Source organism: Apium graveolens, chromosome 2, assembly GCF_009905375.1.
Source record: "Apium graveolens cultivar Ventura chromosome 2, ASM990537v1, whole genome shotgun sequence".
NCBI classification, from domain to species: Eukaryota; Viridiplantae; Streptophyta; class Magnoliopsida; order Apiales; family Apiaceae; genus Apium; species Apium graveolens.
Genome location: NC_133648.1, coordinates 19,015,111 through 19,037,444, shown reverse-complemented (window position 1 = coordinate 19,037,444; position 22,334 = coordinate 19,015,111). Strand labels below are relative to the sequence as shown.

Here is a 22,334-nt window from a genome sequence, read left to right as displayed (position 1 = left end):
TCAAGCAAAGTGCATGCTTGATCAAATATACAGTTTTAAGGATCTACAGAAGCTGTACAAACATGCTGAATAATTTAGGAATATGTAACTGAACTAGAAGATGACATACTATCAGCCAACCATTAAAAGTATGTTAACTACATGTAAAACATGAATTACTAATTATGAGATTGTATAAAAAAATCTAGAACCAATCAACTCCAACTTCTATACACATTTCAAAACAACTGTGCACTTTGTACAACTAGTTGCTTCGATTTCTCAACGAAAAACATAATTCAAGCTTCCTGCTTATGCAAAAGTCAACGCATCAAATGAAAACTATGGAGGGAGAGGGAGTAGGAGGTAACCAGTGACTCTAGAAAACACTTCATTTTCCTGTGAATCTATGGTGACATAATTTTCTAATAGCTAGTCAAGTGCAGACCTGAATATGGTAAGAGTTGGCGTACTTTGAAATGGTCTTTTCTTTTTGACAAGATTACTTGGAAATGGTCAATCAACTAGGATGAGTAATTTATAATCTGCTATAAGTCTATGTGACAATTGAATGAACAAAGAAATTCACCGATAACAAAATAGTGGAGATGGCTATACAATTGGTGCTGCAGATGACGCTAGTATTACTGTTTATACATGAAGCATCTGCACAAAAAAGTTCTCTAGCAAAGCCTGGATGTTCACAGAAATGTGGCAACCTTACAATTGCTTATCCGTTTGGAATTGGAGCCGATTGTGCAGCAAACCAGACTTTCACAATATTTTGCAACAACTCTATTAATCCACCAAAAGCTTTTCTCAGTGATAACATTAAGATACAGGTGCTGGATATATCTCTAAAAGCAGGCACGATTCAAGTGAACACTCCAGTCTTCACAAATTGCGAGAAAAGAACTAATGATCAACAATTGATGTTATCCCACCCGTTTACATTTTCAGACACTCAAAATCGACTCACTGCCATAGGATGTGAAACAATTGCTGTAATATCTCAAGAAGGCTTAAGTGTTGGGGGGTGCATGACATTTTGCAATATTAGCTCTATAATAAGAAACAATAGTTGCTTCGGGTCCTGCTGCCAAACAAGAATCCCCCCATCATCAAAGTTCATCAATGCATCTTTAAATAGCATAAACGGAAAGAACGGATGTGGCTTTGTATTTGTAGTAGATCAGAATTGGTTTGGGAGCAGAACAGATGTCTATGATGTGACAGATATGGAACAAGTTCCGGCTGTGCTGGATTGGAGACCATCCGGGTCCTGTCACTCATTCGGACTAGTCAATTCCTCCACAAATAGCTCTGTGTGTGGAAGAAACACTATTTGTACTGAACAAGACTTGTGCTCTTGTCGTGAAGGCTATGAAGGAAATCCTTATTTGCTGGACGGATGTCAAGGTAAGATTCTGCAATAAATTTGATAAAATTCGCATGTTGTGTTGTATACTTTTATTATTACATGCATAGGTAACTTAATACTAGAGCTTCTTAAAATGAAGAATAATGCACTTGATTAGTACTAACTTCAATTAATTGTTCAGCGAGGATGCAATTCACTCGCACATAAAACACTTACATTTGACAATTTATTTTTTATCAGATATCAATGAGTGTGCAAGGAACAATTTCAACAGATGTCAGCAGATTTGTACCAATACCCCAGGAAGCTACACTTGCTCATGCGTAGATAAATGGGTACGTGATGGAGAATACAAGTGCATGAAGACAACAGACCCTTACGGTTACAGTAAATTTTCTCCATCACTCCTAGGTAAACGCTCAAACAATTTTTTGGAGTAGTTCATGATTTCAATTAGTATTCAGATTATTGAGTAATTTCAGTAGTGCGGTGTCCTTTAAATATAACCAACATGATTCACATAAAACTTGTTGTAACCTTGTAAGCCATTCAAAAATGAACTTATGCACGAAGTAGAGATGTCCAGACTCCAGTTCATATAATTGTCAGTTTTAACTCTTGAGAATATAGGACTATATAAGCTAAATGTCCAAGGACTAACCTATTTTCATGTAGGATAACTTGAAGTTTTAAACATCTGCATACTTTTCTACATATGCTAAGTAACTCACCTCTTTCATTACGATTGGTCTTGCAGTTATTTTTACCAGTCTAGGGGTGGTATTGGTTTTGGTACCTATGTTTTTGTACAAGGTAATAAAACAAAGAAATAAACGCAAACTCAAGGAGAAGTTTTTTAAGAGAAATGGTGGCCTGCTATTACATCAACAAGTGTCTTATAGTGAAAGTAATGTTGAGACAACCAAATTATTTAGTTCAAAGGAGCTGGAGAAAGCAACCAACCACTATAACATGAATCGAATTCTTGGACAAGGAGGACAAGGTACCGTCTATAAAGGGATGTTGACAGATGGAAGCATTGTAGCAGTGAAAAAATCAAAGATCGAAGATGATAGCAAACTCACACAATTTGTTAATGAGATTATTATTCTATCACAAATAAACCACAGGAATGTTGTAAGGCTACATGGATGTTGCCTGGAGACAGAGGTGCCTCTACTGGTTTATGAGTTCATACCTAATGGAACACTTTTTGAGTATATCCATGACCACAATGAAGACTTACCACTTACCTGGGATGTTCGTCTCCGTGTGGCCACAGAAGTTGCAGGAGCACTTTCCTATCTACACTCTGCTGCAGCTATTCCGGTATATCATCGAGATATCAAGTCTTCAAACATACTTTTAGATGAAAAGTACAGAGCAAAAGTAGCAGACTTTGGAACTTCAAGATCAGTTTCTATCGATCAATCCCACGTGACAACAAAAAGAGTACAGGGTACATTCGGTTACTTTGATCCTGAATACTTCCGATCAAGCCAGTATACCGATAAAAGTGATGTTTATAGCTTTGGGGTAGTTCTTGTTGAGCTCTTGACAGGCCAAAAACCGATCTTGGCACCTAGACCTGATGACGAAGGACGAAGTTTAGTAACATATTTTATGTCCGCAATGGAAGAAAATCGAGTAATGGATATTATTGATGTGCAAATAGCAGATGATGGTAGAAAAGAAGAATTCATGGCATTTGCTAAACTTGCATATAGATGCTTGCACTTGAAGGGTAGTAGAAGGCCTACAATGAAACAAGTTGCAACAGAACTAGAAAGTATTAGAATGTCAGATAGATCAGCTGCTGCTCAACAGAATTACGAAGATGTTGAATATTCAGTAGCTGAACTTAACAAGGTGTGGGACAGAAGTTTAAGTTCTACATCAACCTCTACATATAAAAGTCTCAGGGTTGATACCGAGCCTCTTATTACAGAATAGTCAGGGGCGGATCTACTAAGGGGCACCCGTGGACAAGTGTTCTCCCTAAAATCAAAATTTAGATTTTTTCACCCATATAGTGATGCTAAAACGCAGGAGAAGTGATTGATCTTGAACACAGAGGAGAGGTGTATGGATTCTGATAACCATCTTTTTCTCAATAAACTCACTATAAATTCTCATCATCACACCACCAAAATCACCACCAAAAATCTTACAAACCCATCAAATCACAATTGCAATCGTAATGAAAGTGTTCTTGTTTCAGCTTCCGGGTCACTGGGAGCAATATGACACCTGAAAAAGTTATCGTCTCACTTTGTACTCTTCTCCTCTTTTATCAAGCTACCATCAAATACATGCATGCCCACAAATATATAGCTCTATTTTTTTTTTTAATTCTCCTTTTTTCCATTTTCTATCAATCTACAGCTCTATTTTTTGTATTCTCTCTTGTCCATTTTCTATCAATCATAAAGGGTATTGGGATTCAAAATATAACTGAACACGCTTTCTAAAAGGTAGAATGTAATGAAAGACTTATTTGTGATATATGAATGATAACTCAACGCCCGAACATGAACTATAAATAATCAACATCTTCTATGAGACAAATTTAAAGAATTAATATATTAGATGAAGTCTTGTAAAACAGAATCTGACAACCGAAAGATATAGAGTGAAGAACACATTGAGAGAGATATACAGAGAAGGAAAGAAACAAATACATATACACTTATACTTCTGATAGGAGAGTTTTGATAATTGAACGAAACAAACCGTATAATATTCTAAAGACAATTATAGTATTTGGCACAAAAGCAAATGTGCATCCGAATGTTTCTTAATCATTGAGTTCTCTTGATGTGTTCGAATACAACGAGTTTGCAGTAAATAAGTAGAGGTTCAAAATAAGGCAGACAAAACATAGGGTGCTATTAGGCAAAATAAGATAACAGACTACTTGTCTGGGTCATAACAGTTTGGCTATTACTCCAGCTGTCTTGGAGATAGGGACCATTAACAGGTGGATTTCTAGTTGTATTTCCTTTATTACTCCCCTTCAAGCTGGTGAGTGAAACTTGCTAGTGAAGCTCCCAGCTTGTTGCAATGATCAGTATAAAGCTTCACAGGAAGGGGCTTTGTCATGATATCTGCAATTTGCTCTGAGGAAGACACTTTTGCTGTATTGATTAGTCCTGCTTTTAGCTGATCTCTGACATAGTGACAGTCAATCTCTACATGCTTCATTCGTTCATGAGAAACATGATTTGTTGCTATGACTATGACTGCTTGATTGTCACATTTCAGCACTGCTGGTGGAAGGTTCTTCAGTCCCAAGTCTTTCAGTAAAGCGGTTAGCCTGGTTACCTCACATGTTGTTAGTACCATGGCACGGTATTCTGCTTCTGCTGATGACCTGACAACAACATGTTGCTTCACAAGACAGGAGACTGACCAAGAATTATGCAATATCCTGTAGTAGATCTTCTTGTGATTGGGCAACTAGCCCAGTCACTGTCACAGTAAGCTGTAAGCTGTGCAGATGAGGATGATGCCAGTAGCAGACCTTGATCAGGGGTACCAACTAAATATCTCAGCATTCTCCTTGCAGTTTGCATATGTACAGTTGTGGGAGCTTGCATGAACTGTGTTAACAGTTAAACTGAGAACAATATATCTGGCCTGGTGATGGTCATATATGAGTTTGCCTAATAATCTCTGGTAAATAATTAGATCAGGAAGCAAGTCCCCTTTGTCTGGTGTAAGTTTCAGGTGACTATCCGGAGGCAACTGCAGAGGCTTTGAAATAGTCATTCCAAATTTCTGTAAAATATCAGCAGTATATTTTTTCTGGGACAAGAAGAATCCAACTTTGGACCTGTCAATTTCAATTACCAAGAAGTAGTGAACTGGTCCAAGATCCTTCATGTGAAATGAGCTGGACAACATCTGCTTCAGGTAATTTATCTGTGCATCACAGTTTCCGCAGATCAATAAATCATCCACATAAACAAGTACAAGTGTGATTTTAGACTCTGTGTGAAATACAAAAAGACTGTGATCAGATTTTGATTGAATGTAACCCAGGTTGAGCAAGGTTTGAGAGAGTTTATGGAACCATAGCCGTGGTGATTGTTTTAAGCCATAGAGAGACTTCTTCAGTCTACACACCAGATTGTTATTTTCAGCATTCAAGGTGGCTATTGACTGAGAGTTAATTCTACAGCCTTTGTAGAAGTAGCCTTGAGGCATTTTCATGTATATAGTTTCATTCAATTCCCCATGAAGAAAGGCATTGGACACATCCATTTGTAATGTGATCCAATCCTCCATGGCAGCTACAGCAAGTAGAGCTCTCACAGTGGTCATCTTGGCCACTAGTGCATAGGTTTTAAAATAGTCTTCTCCATATTTTTGTTTGTACCCAAGAGCAACCAATCTAGACTTGTGTCTCTCTATCTTACCATCTGGCAGATATTTGGTTTTGTAAATCCACTTACACCCTATTGTTATTTTACTAGGTGGTAGAGTTGTCACTTCCCATGTGTCATTCAGTTCCAGAGCTTCCAATTCACTGTTCATAGCATTGATCCAGCATTCATGCTTGACAGCTTCTTTAAATATCACAGGATCTGCTGATTTGTTTAACTCAACAAGCAAGCAAGTAAATTCAGGTTCGACAGATGTGTAAGCTAGGTTGGTGATTTGAGGTGCATAAAGAGGTTTGTTAATGTAGCCTTGATACCTGACAGGGGGTTTATGTTGTCTGGAGGATCTCCTGACTGGTTGGCTTGCTTGAGATTCTGTAATTGGTTCCTGATTATCTGAGGTGTTGGTAGTTGCATTGTCAATTTCAATGGTTGAAGGCTGATTTAAGGGATCAGACTCGCTTGGTTCAGGTAATATAGGGAAAATCATGTATGTAGAGTGGATATCAGGTGGTTGTTTGTTTGTTATTTGAGGCAGAGGTAACATGTATTTTTCTATGGAGTTATTGTTGAAGGGGAAGATCTGTTCTTTGAAGGTTACATCTCTGGACACAAAGTTTTGTTTGTTCAGTAGATTGTACAACCTATAACCCTTTTGACTCAGGGTATCCCAAGAACACACAGGGAACTCCTCTAGGGGAGAATTTGTCTGAAGGGAAGGCTGGATTGTAAGCAAAACTCAGGCAACCAAATACTCTCAAATGATCATATTCAGCAGGTTCTTTGTATAAAGTCTCATAGGGTGTTTTGTTTTCCAATACAGTTGTTGGTAGTTTGTTTAATAGGTGAACAGCAGTGAGCACACAATCTCCCCAAAAAGATAAAGGCAGGCCAGCTTGAAACCTGAGAGCTCTGGCCACTTCTAGGATATGCCTGTGTTTTCTTTCTACACGGGCATTTTGTTGTGGTCTTTGAACACGAGATGTCTGGTGTTTTACTCCATTTTTGGCAATGAATATCTTACACAAACTTGTGTTAAACTCAAGGGAATTATCTGACCTAATTGTTTTAATAGTGGTGTGAAAGTGTGTGTGCACATACTTCAGGAATGTCTCCAGGGTAGCAAGACTTTTAGATTTATGTTCTAGCAAATATATCCAAGTATTCCTACTATAGTCATCTACTATCGTTAGGAAATACCTATATTTACCCTTAGTGCATACTTTGTAGGGCCCCAGATATATATATGTATAAGATCAAACTTGGCAGTAGCATGAGAATCACTTAAACTAAATGGCAGTTTAGTGAACTTAGATAAAGGACATGTAACACACACCTTATTTTGATGAGCACCAATTGCAGTAATAGCTTTAATCTGTTTAATCTTTTCAACTGGAGCATGGCCAAGCCTGTTGTGCCACAGTTCCAAGCTATTTCTTTCAATCACTGAGCTTTGACTAGAGTTATTGACCGCAGAGTTTGTTGTGGGTACATTACCAGAATTCACATTTCCATTACGAAGCCATTTTGCAGGTACAGCCTGGGCAAAGTGGTTTATCAGATAATATAGCCCATTTATGGCTCTTCCAATGCCTTGGACCTTCTTACTGTCAGAATCCAAAATAATGCAGTGAGACGTCTGGAAGATAACTTGCACTTTACTGTCTTTCACCAATCTTTGAACTGAAAGGAGGTTGTGTTTGAAGTGAGGAACGCATAAAACCCCTTTCAATTTCATTCCATTATCCAGATTTACTTCTCCAAAATGAGTGATTTTTTCCTGGTCTCCATTTGGAAGGTTGATGGTTGTCTGACTGCTAACAAGTGAGGTTTTTGACAGATTCTGAAGGCAGTGTGTCATATTATTTAACGTTCCTGAGTCAATAATCCAGTCATTGCTCAGGGCTGTCACAGTGTTGCAGTGCACCATCCCAGAGAAATGGTAGTCAATCTCTTCATCTGTTTCAGACCCTTTAGCTTGCTGCATAAGTTGAGGCATCATTTTGGCTAACTGTTCCAATTGCTGAGGACTGAAACCAGCACATTCACTGTTTGATGTTTGCACATTTGCAGCCAGTTTTTGGTTATTTATTTGGTTTGAATTCCATCTAATGTTATTGAACTGTTTGGATTTAGAGGTGGATAGGTTTTGTAGATTTTTTGGGTGTCATTTGGGGTAGCCGACAATAGTCCAGCACTTGTCTCCTCAATGGCCCTTCATCCCACAGGCAGTGCATATTATGGTTTTATCAAGATTTGCCCTGCTAAACATAGCAGCTGTTTCAGAAGTGTCACTGTTTAGGATTAGCAATTCTCTATGTGCTTCCTCTTGTTATAAAGTGGAGGAAGCACTCTCAACTGAGGGTAGAGGGTTCTGCATTAACAGGTGGCTTCTTAGAGGGTTGTAGGTTTCATTTAGTCCATTTAGGAATTGAAATAGTTTTGTTTCCTCTTTTTGTTGGTGAATGGTTTTTAGTAGGGTTCTGGTTTCATCAGTGGTGGTGGTTAAGATGATTAAAATATTCATTACATCTAATTCCTCCCACCATACTTTCATAGAGGTGTAATAGTCATTGATAGACAAAGAATTTTGTTTGAGTCCATACAGATCTCGATTCAGTTTGTATTTTCTCGATCCATTGGCAACAGAGAAGTGTTCCTCAAGGTTAGACCAAATATCTCTAGCACTAGTCATAAACATAATAGACTTGTTAATGGAAGGAGACAAGTTATTAGTTATCCAGGCTATTACCATATTCTGTAATCAGCAGATCCCTATAGCTTGTCGACTTGACTTGAATAGATGTCGGAGTATCAGATGGGTGTAGGAATATTGGGTTTAGCATGTCTTGGTACGTTATACGTCCAGCTGCCATTTTTGAAAAAAGGAAGATCTGATTTTGATATTTAAATAGAACTCTTTAAGAAACAAGATCTGTTATGGGATCTTAAAAGGTGTTGTGTTTTAACAATTCATTCCAGATTTGCAGATGTGAGGCTCTGATACCATAAAGACAATTATAGTATTTGGCACAAAAGCAAATGTGGATCTGAATATTTTTTAATCATTGAGTTCTCATAATGTTGATGTGTTGAATACAACGAGTTTGCAATACATGAGTAGAGGTTCAAAATAAGGCAGCATGTTTTGGCCATAACAGTTTGGCTATTACTCCAGCTGTTTAGGAGATAGGGATCGGGACCATTAACAGGTGGATTTCTTCTTGTTGTATTTCCTTTATTATATTCTAAGGACGACAATTGCAAAATCTCTCTGGTAGAAAAATCCCTTGAACAAAATAAATACTACTAGAACTTGTTTAGGATTTAACTTGTACTTCTTTGTGGTACCAAGAACGAATTGTCCTCGATATCTGGTTGATTATCACCTGGTGTAGCGAGCTCTTCAAGGTTTATATACGAATATATGTCTTGGGAAATCTTGGTTCATTTATTTTTATACCCGAACTATTCATGTTCAAGAACACAAATCCATTTCAAGAACCCCAAAGATTCAAAAAATATTTTAAATTGAATAAAAAATTTAAGAGTGAGTTATGTATTAACCTCACATTCTACCATACTTCGGATCCTACCACTTCCAGGTCTAGGTTTAAATCCCCTGCTACCACTTACAGCTTCGACCACATTTAAGAAGAGATCGTGGTCCAAATTTTCATGAGACTCTTGAAGCTTCGATGCAAATTTAAGGGTTGAAACAACACCGCTCATGTTAGGCCTATCAATTGCATGTTTCCTTTGAGCAAGTCCAATGCTAATGTAAAATGACTTCAGCCATTTCTATAATTTGGCACTAAAATGTGTTTTTTCGTGCTAAAATAATTCTTGCACTCCAATACTAGTTCAGTTTTATAACTGAAAATTTTCATATGTAACTAACAATTAGTCCAACTCATTCACTTTAATTTAAAGTGGACTTCTATACACTCCATTATTAGTTATATTTGATGATATGGCAAGAATGGTTATAGTAATCGTGATCTTATATATAGGACAAAGTATCCCTTTATGCATTTATCCATCCATTTATAGCTATGCATTGAAGTATAATTTTATAATTTTAGTCTCATATTAAAAGTATAGTCTCATATTATGAGTATAAAACAAAATATAGCTATGCATTTGAACTTACTCCCAGGCAGTTAAATGCCAACTCACCATACTTGTTTAGACTCTCTACTGCAATCTCATCAGTTAAATTTGTATCCACTATTTTCCTAAGACAGCCATTCTGATAACAATTTAAAGACCAGTCAGCTAAATTGATTTGCTCATGTGGTAACTCCTTCTTAAACTCTGGCCTAGCACCCTCTACGAAGACATAAAACAATTTGCAGTCGCAACAACGCCACTTCATACTATAGCTATATACCAATTTTGTGGCTTTACTTGTCATAAGGTTTGTATTTTTAAATGCTGGTAGGGTTATAGCACTGTGAGGGAGAAGATTCCGCTGTTCTTCCTGCCACAGCCGACTGATACGGAGATGCTAATAATATATGTAAATAAGAAACAAATGAAATTGAATATTCTGGTGTTGATGACAAAGTTGGATGAATAATCAGTTGATGATGCCTGGACTAGGTCCAGATGGAGGAACCGGAACACCTTTCGGTAGCATTCCCAACAGCTCACTTGATCTCACCCAATCTGAAGTCTCAATCATCCTTCTCCCTTTTGTTTCATCAAGAATTGGTCGAGCAAGCGATCCTTCCAAGACAGAAAGAAGCATGGCCATGACCAAGACAAGGTAGATCATGAAGCTCTTGAGTTGCTGAAGAAAACCCATGTTCTGCTTTAATCGATCTTCATGTATTTTGGCAGCCTATTTATAGTTTCAGCTCTTGGGAAATTTTGTCCTGCTGTATATTCCACGCATAAAAGGCCAAGCCGGCTTTCGAACTGGGATATGGTAATGGACTTATAATAATAACAAATTGAATATTTTATTAAGTTGAAATTTAATGTCAAACATTCTATCAGCTCGTGATCCTGCCGGCAAGCAAATTGTTCAGTCTACACACTATAGTAAGCCCTTTTAATCTTCCTCTATATTTTGCACCTCTATTCATAAAACCAAATTCACTTCAATATTCTACCTCAACGCATTTAATTTCTTCTAAACAATGATTTTTTTTTTTAATTTAGACTACCAAATCTGTGCGAGTTCATATCATTAATTAGTGCGGCCCTAGCCAACATCCTTTTCCCGGGTATGTATCGGTCTCGTGATACGGGGACGTGGATGATTGGTTTGGGACTGCACGGGAAGCAAAAGCCAGAGCTTTCCACATAAAGTTCAAAACTATAAGGATTGTGGAAATGTTCAGAGTTTACCTCTTATCTATATGCATAGATGACAGTGAATACCATCTCATAACCAGATGTACGTATTGATGTCAACCTCAGACATACTTTGCACTAATAACTATTTTAACATATATAGCATCCAAGTGTCAGCATTCATCGGTGCCACTGGTATAATAATGTTTTCTGGGTCACAGTCACAACAGATCACAGTTGCCTGCACAGGCATAAAGGTTGAGAATGGTTAAGCTGATCAAGCAAAGTGCATGCTTGATCAAATATACAGTTTTAAGGATCTACAGAAGCTGTACAAACATACTGAATAATTTAGGAATATGTATAGGGATGGCAAAATAATCCGATCCGACCGATACCCGATCCGAAACCCGAAATTTTGGATTTGGATATAGATTTAATTTTTAAAACCGAAAATTTTTGGATTTGGATTTGGATATTAGGTATACTGATCCGAAACCCGATCCGAAATCCGAAACTCTATTTGAACCCGATCCGAACCCGAAATCCGAAAAAAACCCGAATTATTATATATATATCAAATATATATATAAAATATTAGAATTTTATATATTACACATTATAATATCATATAATATATCTATATTATAATATACATTATACATATTATTATATAATTTTTAGAACATATATTTTTATATTTATGTTAAAAATTAACTAATTATAAAGTTTAATAAAATATAATAATTCAATCATTTAAACGGGTGATAAGGTTTATAAGGTTAACAAAACATCTATTAGTAATAAATCTAAAAAACTGGGTATCAATTAAGTTGATTTTTTAAATATTAGCTATACCTTTAATAACACAATTAATAATGTGGTGGAGTGGTTGAAGATGACACATTAAAACTCTTTTCCTACAAGTCGCGTGTTCGATCCCAAGCACTTACAATATCAATAATTATACAAATTTTAAGATTTCGGGTTGGGTTCGGGTTCGGATTTCGGGTATCCAATTCAAAAAAATTCGGGTTTCGAGTATACCCGAATCTGATCCGAAATCCGATAGATCGGGTTCAGGTATTCATTTTCCGGTATTGCCAACCATTAAAAGTACGTTAACTACATGTAAAACATGAATTACTAATTATGAGATTGTATAAAAAAAATCTAGAACCAATCAACTCCAACTTCTATAAACATTTCAAAACAACTGTGTACTTTGTACAACTAGTTGCTTCAATTTCTCAACGAAAAACATAATTCAAGCTTCCTGCTTATGCCCACCGTTGGAACACTTCAAACTCTAACCATCAACACTCTAACCATCAACCCTACAAAAGCGCAGCAACTCTAGTGATAAAATATCTTCCTATAATCAAAGAAGTCACAATGGTTATCAACAAAGCTATGATTTATTTGGTCTGACATTAACACTAAAGCATCTTGGTGTGTACCGTGTACGCACACACACATATATGAAAGGTGAGTTATAATATTATATTACGAAGAACGTTTCTTTGAACCTAAATTGCTTGTTTTGAGTGGGATGGGAAACCTAAAGCCTGCTGAGCAATTCTGCAACTCTTTAGGGCTTTTTATTAATGCTCTATCTGCTAATTTTGTTTTTCACTTAAGCATTGAAAAAAGACTTGAAACATAGGACTTGAGCTAAATATTCAAAAACTCGTGAAGATTACAAATTTATAATTGTAGGAAATTTCAAATTTAAAAATAAATCAAGCAAATGGAAAAGACAGAATGGGTAAAGTATAGTTTGAAAACCTTAAAAGAGAAACAGGTGGAATCTACGGTTCAACTCCATGAATATTCATACCCGTCCACAGGTATTCTGCACAAAATACGTTATATCTTTCCTTCACCATCCTTCAGCAGTTCTTACTTCACCTCAACCTATCTCCGACATCTTTGTGTTACTTCAGAACCAGGAATTTGATTGTCACGAATTTCTAACTCACAGAGAGGTATCCAGTGGCAGGATATATTAAATACATAAAATTCTTGGCGCCTGCAGGTAGAAGTCTATTACGGAGGAAAGAAAGAAAACAACTCGTATGAGATACTATTGTTTTGGGGATTACATAGCATTTTTTCCTCATTCAAATCTCTGATAGCACAAAGATGTCTACCCGCCTTCATGTTCCCAGGGAGCACCTTGTGTTGACAGAAGGCGCACATTCTTTTTGCAGCTACTTGCTGCTCTTTTCTCAGTTCAAAAAATTTTGCTCAATATAACTCGTGAATCCAGAAGCGGATCATTATGTCTCCCTAAAGTCAATTTTATATTGGAACTATTTGAAGATTAGATTTTCTTTACCAGAAGAATCATATTGACTGCTCAAAGACTCAATAGGGTCATCTAAACCTGAAAATATTATACTCCTCTTGGAAAATCTGTTTCATCTTAGAATCTAGCTTAGTGATGCCAATGAACCTCAAGCGTCTTCACAAATTTCTTCTTCGTGCAAGACACCAGGAATGACCACATCCTCATTTTTGCTTTCATTCTGAATCAGACCTATTTAAAATCTCAGTCCCCAAACACACAGCATTTGCAGCATGAAGAACAATCACGAGATAACTATTTACATCACTTGCATCATTTTCTAAGAAACTAGAAGTATGAGCACTTGGTTAGATGAATCACGCAAGAATTTTCACCATCACTATACTGCCACGAATTTGGTCTCAGCAGTGTGGCTTTGGCAGCATAACTTAGATCGCCATTCAAATGATCATACGACATAAAATCTCTGTGATTTGGAACCAGACATATTACACAAAAGAACACCTTCCTTTTATTATCTTATGTAAGCTCATAATTTTCTTACATTCTCAAAACTCAAAAGTTTTCCTTGTCAATTCTTCTCTCAAAATAGAAATAAGTTTTAAAAGCTGCAACGCACTTCCCGCCATTCACAGTTATCAAACTCTAACTAAATAATAACTATAAAAAGATGCACAAATTCCATAAACAACTGTACACGTAATATTAAGAGTACTTTTGAAAAGTTTAGATTCGCACGAGTTCAACTGCACAAACTCCAATTCATTAGAATTCAGAATTCGAGCCATGCCCAGATTCTCAAATCACAAATCTTGAAATTTCTTAAAATTAAAAACAGTAGTTTCAAGCATATAATCCAAAGAAAATTGAAAATGAGAGCAGCCAAGAACAACAGTGTTAATAAATTTTCACGAGGTAATTGTTATAAATAAGGTGAGGGCATTGTACATAGAATGAATGGCAATGGAAGAGCTTAACTTTCCAGTCCAACAATAGGAGCAGCCTAGGACTAAGCCTATGATGAATAGTTGTAGGAAGTTCTCACCAGATAAATGAGCTGCACTGAAAATGGCAGAGCTTATAAGAAGTGCTTGCGGCCATTCCATTGTGAATGCCAGGTATCTCAGCAGAAATCCTCTGTACACAGTTTCCTCCAGAAACGGAGTGATAATGCAGTACACTAAAGAGCATGCAGCTAAAGAGATGGGACCACTCAATAAAATTTCCTTCAATACAGGGTTGTTAACATCCTGCACGTAGATTAAACAGCAGATATTACAGGTAAATAATAAAATTAGTGCTATAAATTTCTGCATTCATAAGAGTAAAAGAGGTTCAGTTTTTTCCTTTATCCTTCTAACATACACTTTTATAGTTGGTGCAAAGAAGTTCAGTAATATAAACTTTTATATTACGCAACAAGAGATGCATAAACATACACATTTTGACCATTTGTATTATAGCGTTTGAAACACAATATTTAAGTAGATCATAAAGGACATTATGCTAAGCACTATAGCAACTTCTCTCATAACCTTATCTTCTACCAACGGTACGCGTAGAAATTGGAGAAGTTTGTATACTAAACCTTTACACTTTTGGATAATAAATTTCTACCCTGGATACTTGTACTGCTAGTATTTTAAGAGGCAATACTCTGATAACAAAAATGTACTACAAAATATCAATGTTAAAGATGAGATCCCAACAGAAGTGGGATACTTGAAAGCTTCCTGTTCCAGTTTTAACTTCAAGTGCAAATGTAATCAAGAACACAAAAAAAAGGAAAATAGTTATCTGAAGCCTGATGATCTCATTCATGATAGAAGTCAGGCATTTAAGGTGAACAGTGAAAAAGAAAAACCTTGGGACCTATCAAACTGTCAGCAAGCAATGATGTTACAAACACCAGGAACACAAGGAATCCAAAGCCAAAGACTGATGCCAGCAACCAATTCCTTTCATTTGCCATCGTATCAGCTTCGATGTGGCTAAAAAGCTTATATGAAGGCTTAGCAAAGAACATTAATAGAAGAGAAACCGCAACAAGCTCCAGTGTTTGTAATACAAGTAATGATACTGCCTGTGTTAAAACCAAAGTGAGAAGGTATGAGACTCTGAAACCAACATAAATAGCTTGACTAAGTACTATGCAACAAAGTACTCTGTACTCTTTCGTGATAAGACAGACAATTTACAAAGCAAAGCTTCAATACCTAAATACCATCTCAGCTACCCCTAAAATTGATAATATAAAACCATGAGATCCAAATACCCAAATATTTTGTAAAGGAAATCAAGCAAAGATATACTGAAGGATTAAGCAGTTAGATGCAATAACGTAAAAGTGTAATTCTACAATGCAACTTATAATTAATGTTTCGGTCTTGAGGTGTTATAAATTACAGTATATGAAAAACGTATAAGATTAAAAGTATCTAAGACTTATATGTATACTGTCTTTACATGACAGTATAAGAACTGATTTCTTGACCTAAATCTATTCTAGAACGGCAAAAAAGACAGCAATGCAATTGAGTTACATCATTCTACTTTATTTTGTGTCATTGCGATATTTAAAGAATTCCGAAAAAGTAATAAATTAGGCACCTGAGTTTGGTGATCAAGAGAGGACTTATGCAATAATTGGGAAACAATAGACAATCCTCCAAAACTCAAAGGAATGTGAAAGCTGAACATATATAAACCCATAGTGCTCCATACACTCCCGATATCACATTGTGTATCCGATTTAAGAACCGAAAACCCCTGTAAAATAATAGAGCATTAGAATCCAGACTCAAAAGATGAGTTATTTGCTGCTTAAATATACTTAACATAATAAATAAGTATAACTAAAGAAGTTTATAAAACTATTGCATTGGCATTGGGTGGTCAATAAAGAAACATCTTAATATAACCATCTAATACTTGACCAAACTATAACATATATACACTCAGGGCCGCGCTCTATGAAGAACAGTTTTAGTACGAGAACACGAGTGTAATAACTGTTATCGCCTCGACGCGAGGCAGTATAGAGTACAAATAAGGTAAATGAGGGTGGAAAGTACCTGAGAGGGTTTAGTGGTGGTGTCATTTTGATTGGTGGTACAACAGCATTTGAGAGATGAAGAAACTGTGCTAGTACTATTATTCAAGAAGTTGGATTTGAGTGTTGTTATTAAAAGTGACTTTTTTGGAAAAACTGAAACAAATTTAGGAATATGATGAGATTGATTAAAACCCAGTAGAGAAGGAAATGGAAGATGATTCACCACTTCCATTGCTATTTCTTCTCTTCCTTGTATCCCCTGCCTATCAAGTGTTTATCTCTTTTTCTCTGTATTTTTTTCTTTTTCCTTAATAAAATTGAGATTTTGAAATTAATAAATTAAATATTTAAGTAATACTATATCTCAAAAAGTATAATTTTGATCGAAAAGTGGTCCGATTGCATGACTAATTCCAAGTGGGACAAAATTGTTGAGGCTCTGCTCTCGAATTATCCCCAAACCTTAATTCTATGGGTTAGGGTTTGGAGAAACGAATTGAATTAGGGTTTGGAAAATGTGGGGGGGTTACTTAATACTGAAGCTGGTAAATTCGGTGATGCTCTTGGAATTAGGGGTGTGCATGGTGCGGTTTTTAGTATTAATCGTAGCCAAACCGATACATGCGGTTCGGTTCGGTTAATTGCTATTAACCGTCACCAAATCGCTTAAAACGGTTTTTCGATTTCGGTTAACCATTCATCGGTTTCGGTTTCTATTCGATTTTTTATACATTTTTTTTTTGTACAATTTTTTGTTGGTAATGTGTTGGATAAAATTAAATGATAAAAAAAAAATTACATCAAGTTAAATGATAATATTACATTAATCACCAAAGATTTGTCACTTTAGAATTCGTTAAATAAAATTGATATATTTCATAAAGTTATTTTTTGAATGTATAATTCATATTATCTTAAATAATAGATACGAAATATGATAAAAATATATGTTCACAACAATGAAAAAAAAGAGTATATATGAAAACATATGATAAAATTGATTATATACATATTAAAAAAATTATGATTTAAGAGTATTTACATACTAATCTTAATTAATTTATGGTATTATATTATACAATTTATCATACTAATGTTAAGTAAATATTTAATTAACAAAAAATTAGAACCGGGTTATGATAATATATACATGTATATATACATAATATTATATATATATATAATATAGCGGTGCGGTTAATTTCGGTTCGGTTTTGATTGAAAACCGGAACCGAAACCGCACTGCTAATTCGGTTTTTGTCAATTCGGTCTTCTTCGGGTTTTTTAGCGATTTGGTTTTTTCGGTTTGGTTTATCGGTTTTTTCGGTTATTTTTTCGGTTTCGGTTTTTTCTGTTCACCCCTACTTGGGATGTTCATTATTTTAATTATCCTCCTCGTTGCATTTGTTTGAAGGGGCCAGACGTTTGGACAACAAAAAGATTCTGATCGAACGGCTGATAACAAAAAAATATAAGGGATCGCGGTAAAATACAGTGGTACGGAGAAATGATCAAAATATCCTCGTCCCACGGACCGCGGAAATTTTCCGCGACTGGTGTTCTTTTTTTTATCAAATATCTAGCAAACAACACAGAAACACGGGACACAGAGACACACAGAGAGGAGATAAACAGCAACCACCACAGCAACCACCGCAGCAACCGCGAATCGCACCAATTCCATCCTTGAATCGTTCCTTTTTTTCGTAATTAAGGTATAAAATTGATCCCCTTTTGTTATTTTTTGCTTTATTAAACTGAATTTTTTTGTTTTTGTTGTAAATATAATTATTTGTATGTAATTCGAAATTGTAGGGTTAATTAACGTATGAATTATAATATAATTAAATTCGAATTAACGTATGATTTGTAGCATGATTTAATTCGAAATTTTACAATTTTTAGGGTTAATAAATTGGGGTTAATAATTTTTAGGGTTAATTCGAACTGGTTAATAATTTTTACAATTTTAATTCGAATTCAATTTTAATTCAAATTTTTAATAATTGTGTATTAAATTCAATTTTTTTATTTTAAATTTTGAATTTGTAATGTAATGAAAAATATGGATGACTTTTTTAGGATAAATTTAGTGTTAAATTCGAATTAGTAACCCTAGAATTTTAGTGATAATTCAAATTTTCAGGATACTTTTTAGGATAATTCGTGATAATTTGTCAAATCAGAATTTTTTAGGATAACTTTAATGTTAAATAGTAAATTCGAATTTTTAGGATAATTTTTAGGATAATTCAAATTATTAACCCTTAATTTAGTGATAATTCGAATTTTTGTGTTAAATTTTTAGGATAATTCGTCATAATTTTGTCAAAATTCGAATTTATAATGATAAATTTAGTGTTAAATTCGAGTTATGTTAGTGTAAAATTCAAAGTTTTAATGATAAAGTTATATGATAAAATTCGAATTTGTAATGATAAATTTAGTGTAAAATTCAAAAATTTAATGATAAAATTTGTGTTAAATTCCAATTATATTAGTGTAAAAGTATGGATGTAATTAACATATAATTGTGTTTCAAATTATGGGTAGTTATTTCAAATGTATTGTGTACTTGGTGTTTATATATGTGGTGATTGTTTTTATTGTGTATGTGGGGGTGTATTTATTGTAGTGATTGATGAATTATGTTGACAATATTTTCAGGTATGGATAATTTTGATGATATCGGGAATATGTTGTCGGGTCTGAACGCGCATAATGTTATTTAAGATAATCGGTATCACGTTAGTGAGGATGTTTGGGATGGTGCAGGGAGAGAGGAGTTGCAGAGCTATTATGAGAACAAGTCATTACACGATTGGAAGTTAAGGAGACCACAGCGGGAATTGTTACACATGCTTGGGTTTGGGATTTTTGCAGACCCTGTTGTTGTCTTGGCTACTGACACTCGGTTGATATCTGCTTTGGTAGAGCGTTGGAGACCGGAGACCAACACTTTCTTCACAAGGCAGGGGAGATGACTGTTACACTGGAGGATGTAGGTATTACACTGGAGGAACAAGGCTGCGTATTTTGTTAATAACTGGTTTGAGCCTTTGACCGAGGAGGAGATGAAGGAGGCTTTGTATCGGAATAACATCAAGCTAGGGTGGTTCTTTGAGAGATATGGTGTACATAAGCATGAGAAGAATAATATGAGGGTCACGGTTGTATATACTAAGGCCTATTTGCTATTTTTAATGGGTTGTATCCTCTTCCCTAGCATCAACCGGTCTTTTGTTCATGTTCGGTATATGCACCCATTGATTAATATGCGGGAGATTCCTTATTATGCTTGGGGTGTAGCCGTGTTAGCTCATACATACCGGGGTTTAGAGATTGCTGCAAAGAAGGACAGTAAGAGCATTGCTTGTTGTGCCTGGGTGTTATAGGTTTGGTCTTACGAGAGATTTCCTCGTATTGGCGTGCCTTTACGGTCTCCCAGTCAGGAGGATTATCCGGTTGCTGAGGGATGGGCCTATTCTAGTGATACTCATGTGGGGGTTTCAAAAAAGCGCAGGAAGATAGGTGATAAGTGGCATTTTATACCACTTAGAACGTCTTAAAATGGCTTAAATTGGTGTCTTGAAATCAAGTATTTTGTGTATTTGATGCGTTTTTCTAGTGTTTATGCATTTCAGGGTATTAGTTGCATTTCGGAGGAGGAATCATCAAGAATAAGCCTTGGCATGTGTTCACCATTGCGAGAGGAAAAGAACGGGCAGATTACGGCGAAGAAACGGAGCAAACCTGGATTTTTTCCAGTAGGGTCCTGCGCGCCCGCGCAGCAATGCTGAGCGGCCGCGCAGTAGCCTTGCGCGCCCGCGCAGAAATGCTGAGCGGCCGCGCAGGGTCGGGGAAAAGGATAAATTATTTTAGACTTCTACTTCTGTTTGGCTTCCAACTTCTATGTAATCTAAGTTTTATGGGACTATTATATAAGTAGATTTGAGACGTTTTCACAGAGAAGAAAAAAAGGAGATTATGTTTTAGATTGTGTTTTGCGCAAGAAGCGAAGGAGATAAGGAAGAAGACCGATTTAGCACACCGCAACGAAGAGGAAGCATATATTCTTGTGATTCTTGTTTCGTTGTAACGTTGGATGCTAGTTTTCTTGCTTTGACTTATTTACTCTTGTGACGTACTCTGTTTTAATATAATTAGTTTAGTTATTATTTTCTTGTGTTGTTTATCATGATTTCATATGAACCCATGATGGCGATAAGTTCTATTATGGGTTAATCGTGATCATGGGGTTGCAACGGATTTATTATGAAATTCTTTAGTTAATTGTTTAATACTTTAGTGTGTGATGATTGCATGATATCTAGTATTGGTTGTGCGTATTCGTCTTATGTGCGTCGCGAACATATAAGATAGGGTGTTAATCTCTTGTGAAGCGACGGTGGATCTTGAGATTTAGAACTTGCCATGCTAGCATAGGTTCATGTACGTTGTGCATGATTAGTGGGTAACTCTAACAGTTTTATTTGCCCTATGTAATCAAAAGGAATAACTTGTGCTTAAATCGTTATGTTGTCAATTTCTGTAGACATATAGGAACTCAACATAATTGATGACTATTCAACTTCTATCTTAATTGTGGATGTTTGGTAGAATGGTATTAGTACAATGAAAGTTGGCTTTTATCAGTTCCGTGTTATTCGATTAATATCATCACTGTCACATGCTAAAGGTAATAACAATGGCTATAGAAGGAAGTAATAATGAAGTTGTGATCTCATGAGTGTTTTATTATTGATAAATTGAAGTGTTAGTTAAGTGGTTAATTAAGTAGTTAATTATAATTAATATTTAATCAACAATTTTAAGTGTTATCTTAACATTGAGAAGTAATCATACATTGGTGAGTGAGTTTAATTAGACAATAACTTAGTCTGAGTCTCTGAGGGAACGAACTAGAAAGTATTCTATATTACTTGCGAACGCGTATACTTGCGTGAATATTAGTGCATGTTTTCGCCCTAACAAGTTTTTGGCGCCGCTGCCGGGGACTCGGCGTATTTGTTTAGTTTATGTACTTACCATCATTGGTCATTAGGACTCAGTGATTAGGACGTAGTAGTTAATTACTCTTTTCGGTTGTGTTTCAGGTACTTTAGCAAGCGTTTATGCAAACTCGTTCTCGTGCTCGCAAGAGGACCTTAGATACAGCTGAGGAGAAAGACGAAGTTCTTGATACTCTGGAGAAGTTAGATTTTGAGGATTCGGATTCAGGAACTGAGCAGAAAGAACCAGTAAACATGGGAGATCGTATTGTTCAAGCTGATCCAGCTCTTATGGATTTTTCTCGGCCTAAAATTGATGACATTCAGTCAAGCATCCTTCATCCGGCTATTCAAGCTAACACCTTTGAAATCAAGCCGGGCACTATTCAGATGGTGCAGAATTCTGTTTCTTTTGGAGGAGCGGCAACTGAAGACCCCAACATGCACATAAGGAATTTTGTCGAGATCTGCAGCACTTTTAAGTATAATGGCGTGACTGATGAGGCTATCAAGTTGAGGCTTTTCCCATTCTCACTGAGGGATAAGGCTAAAGACTGGTTACATTCTGAACCAGCTGGGTCCATCACTACGTGGCAAGATCTTGCGCAAAAGTTTCTGGTGAAGTTTTATCCAATGGCAAAGACTGCTGCTATGAGGAGTGCTCTTACTCAGTTTGCGCAGCAACCTACAGAATCTATGTGCGAGGCTTGGGAACGCTACAAGGAAATGTTGAGAAAATGTCCACATCATGGAATGCCGGATTGGATGGTAATCACTGGTTTTTATAATGGTTTGGGGGCCCAATCTCGGCCCATGCTCGATGCAGCAGCTGGAGGAGCCTTATGGGCTAAAAGCTATACTGAGGCGTATAATCTTATAGAGACAATGGCTGCAAACGAGCATCAAA

At 36.0% G+C, this 22,334-nt stretch overlaps 3 protein-coding genes and 1 non-coding gene across 4 annotated transcripts; 1 reads left to right on the top strand and 3 right to left on the bottom strand.

Moving 5' to 3' along the window:
• Window positions 1-581: 581 nt before the first annotated feature.
• LOC141707070 (wall-associated receptor kinase-like 1) lies at window positions 582-3,764 on the top strand. Its single transcript, XM_074510040.1, has 3 exons — window positions 582-1,398; window positions 1,601-1,771; window positions 2,118-3,764. The coding sequence occupies exons 1-3, from the start codon at window positions 588-590 to the stop codon at window positions 3,311-3,313; spliced, it is 2,178 nt and encodes a 725-aa protein (XP_074366141.1). The 5' UTR covers window positions 582-587; the 3' UTR covers window positions 3,314-3,764.
• A 602-nt stretch (window positions 3,765-4,366) lies between these two features.
• On the bottom strand, window positions 4,367-10,555 carry LOC141686120 (uncharacterized). Its single transcript, XM_074491178.1, has 6 exons — window positions 10,342-10,555; window positions 9,899-10,077; window positions 9,313-9,546; window positions 6,956-7,867; window positions 4,899-6,466; window positions 4,367-4,733 (listed from the first exon to the last, which is right to left on the bottom strand). The coding sequence occupies exons 1-6, from the start codon at window positions 10,553-10,555 to the stop codon at window positions 4,367-4,369; spliced, it is 3,474 nt and encodes a 1,157-aa protein (XP_074347279.1).
• A 3,700-nt stretch (window positions 10,556-14,255) lies between these two features.
• LOC141707069 (uncharacterized) lies at window positions 14,256-16,806 on the bottom strand. Its single transcript, XM_074510039.1, has 4 exons — window positions 16,435-16,806; window positions 15,971-16,129; window positions 15,225-15,443; window positions 14,256-14,610 (listed from the first exon to the last, which is right to left on the bottom strand). The coding sequence occupies exons 1-4, from the start codon at window positions 16,645-16,647 to the stop codon at window positions 14,269-14,271; spliced, it is 933 nt and encodes a 310-aa protein (XP_074366140.1). The 5' UTR covers window positions 16,648-16,806; the 3' UTR covers window positions 14,256-14,268.
• A 5,269-nt stretch (window positions 16,807-22,075) lies between these two features.
• Window positions 22,076-22,182, bottom strand: LOC141709456 (small nucleolar RNA R71). Its single transcript, XR_012570031.1, has one exon. It is a non-coding gene; the product is annotated as a small nucleolar RNA R71 (small nucleolar RNA).
• Between the last annotated feature and the right edge of the window lie 152 nt (window positions 22,183-22,334).

Excerpts from the sequence above, each read along its gene's own strand:
- LOC141707070 (XM_074510040.1), top strand. The coding sequence starts at position 588 with ATGGCTATACAATTGGTGCTGCAGATGACGCTAGTATTACTGTTTATA. Across the intron at positions 1,399-1,600 it reads TTTGCTGGACGGATGTCAAG|ATATCAATGAGTGTGCAAGG; the intron begins GTAAGATTCTGC and ends ATTTTTTATCAG. Across the intron at positions 1,772-2,117 it reads ATTTTCTCCATCACTCCTAG|TTATTTTTACCAGTCTAGGG; the intron begins GTAAACGCTCAA and ends TTGGTCTTGCAG.
- LOC141686120 (XM_074491178.1), bottom strand. The coding sequence starts at position 10,555 with ATGGGTTTTCTTCAGCAACTCAAGAGCTTCATGATCTACCTTGTCTTG. Across the intron at positions 7,868-9,312 it reads GAAGTATGGTAGAATGTGAG|TTCAATAACATTAGATGGAA; the intron begins GTTAATACATAA and ends AAATCCAAACAG. Across the intron at positions 6,467-6,955 it reads CTACAAAGTATGCACTAAGG|CCTTCCCTTCAGACAAATTC; the intron begins GTAAATATAGGT and ends CTTACAATCCAG.
- LOC141707069 (XM_074510039.1), bottom strand. The coding sequence starts at position 16,647 with ATGGAAGTGGTGAATCATCTTCCATTTCCTTCTCTACTGGGTTTTAAT. Across the intron at positions 16,130-16,434 it reads CCACCACTAAACCCTCTCAG|GGGTTTTCGGTTCTTAAATC; the intron begins GTACTTTCCACC and ends ATTATTTTACAG. Across the intron at positions 15,444-15,970 it reads CTCTTGATCACCAAACTCAG|GCAGTATCATTACTTGTATT; the intron begins GTGCCTAATTTA and ends GTTTTAACACAG.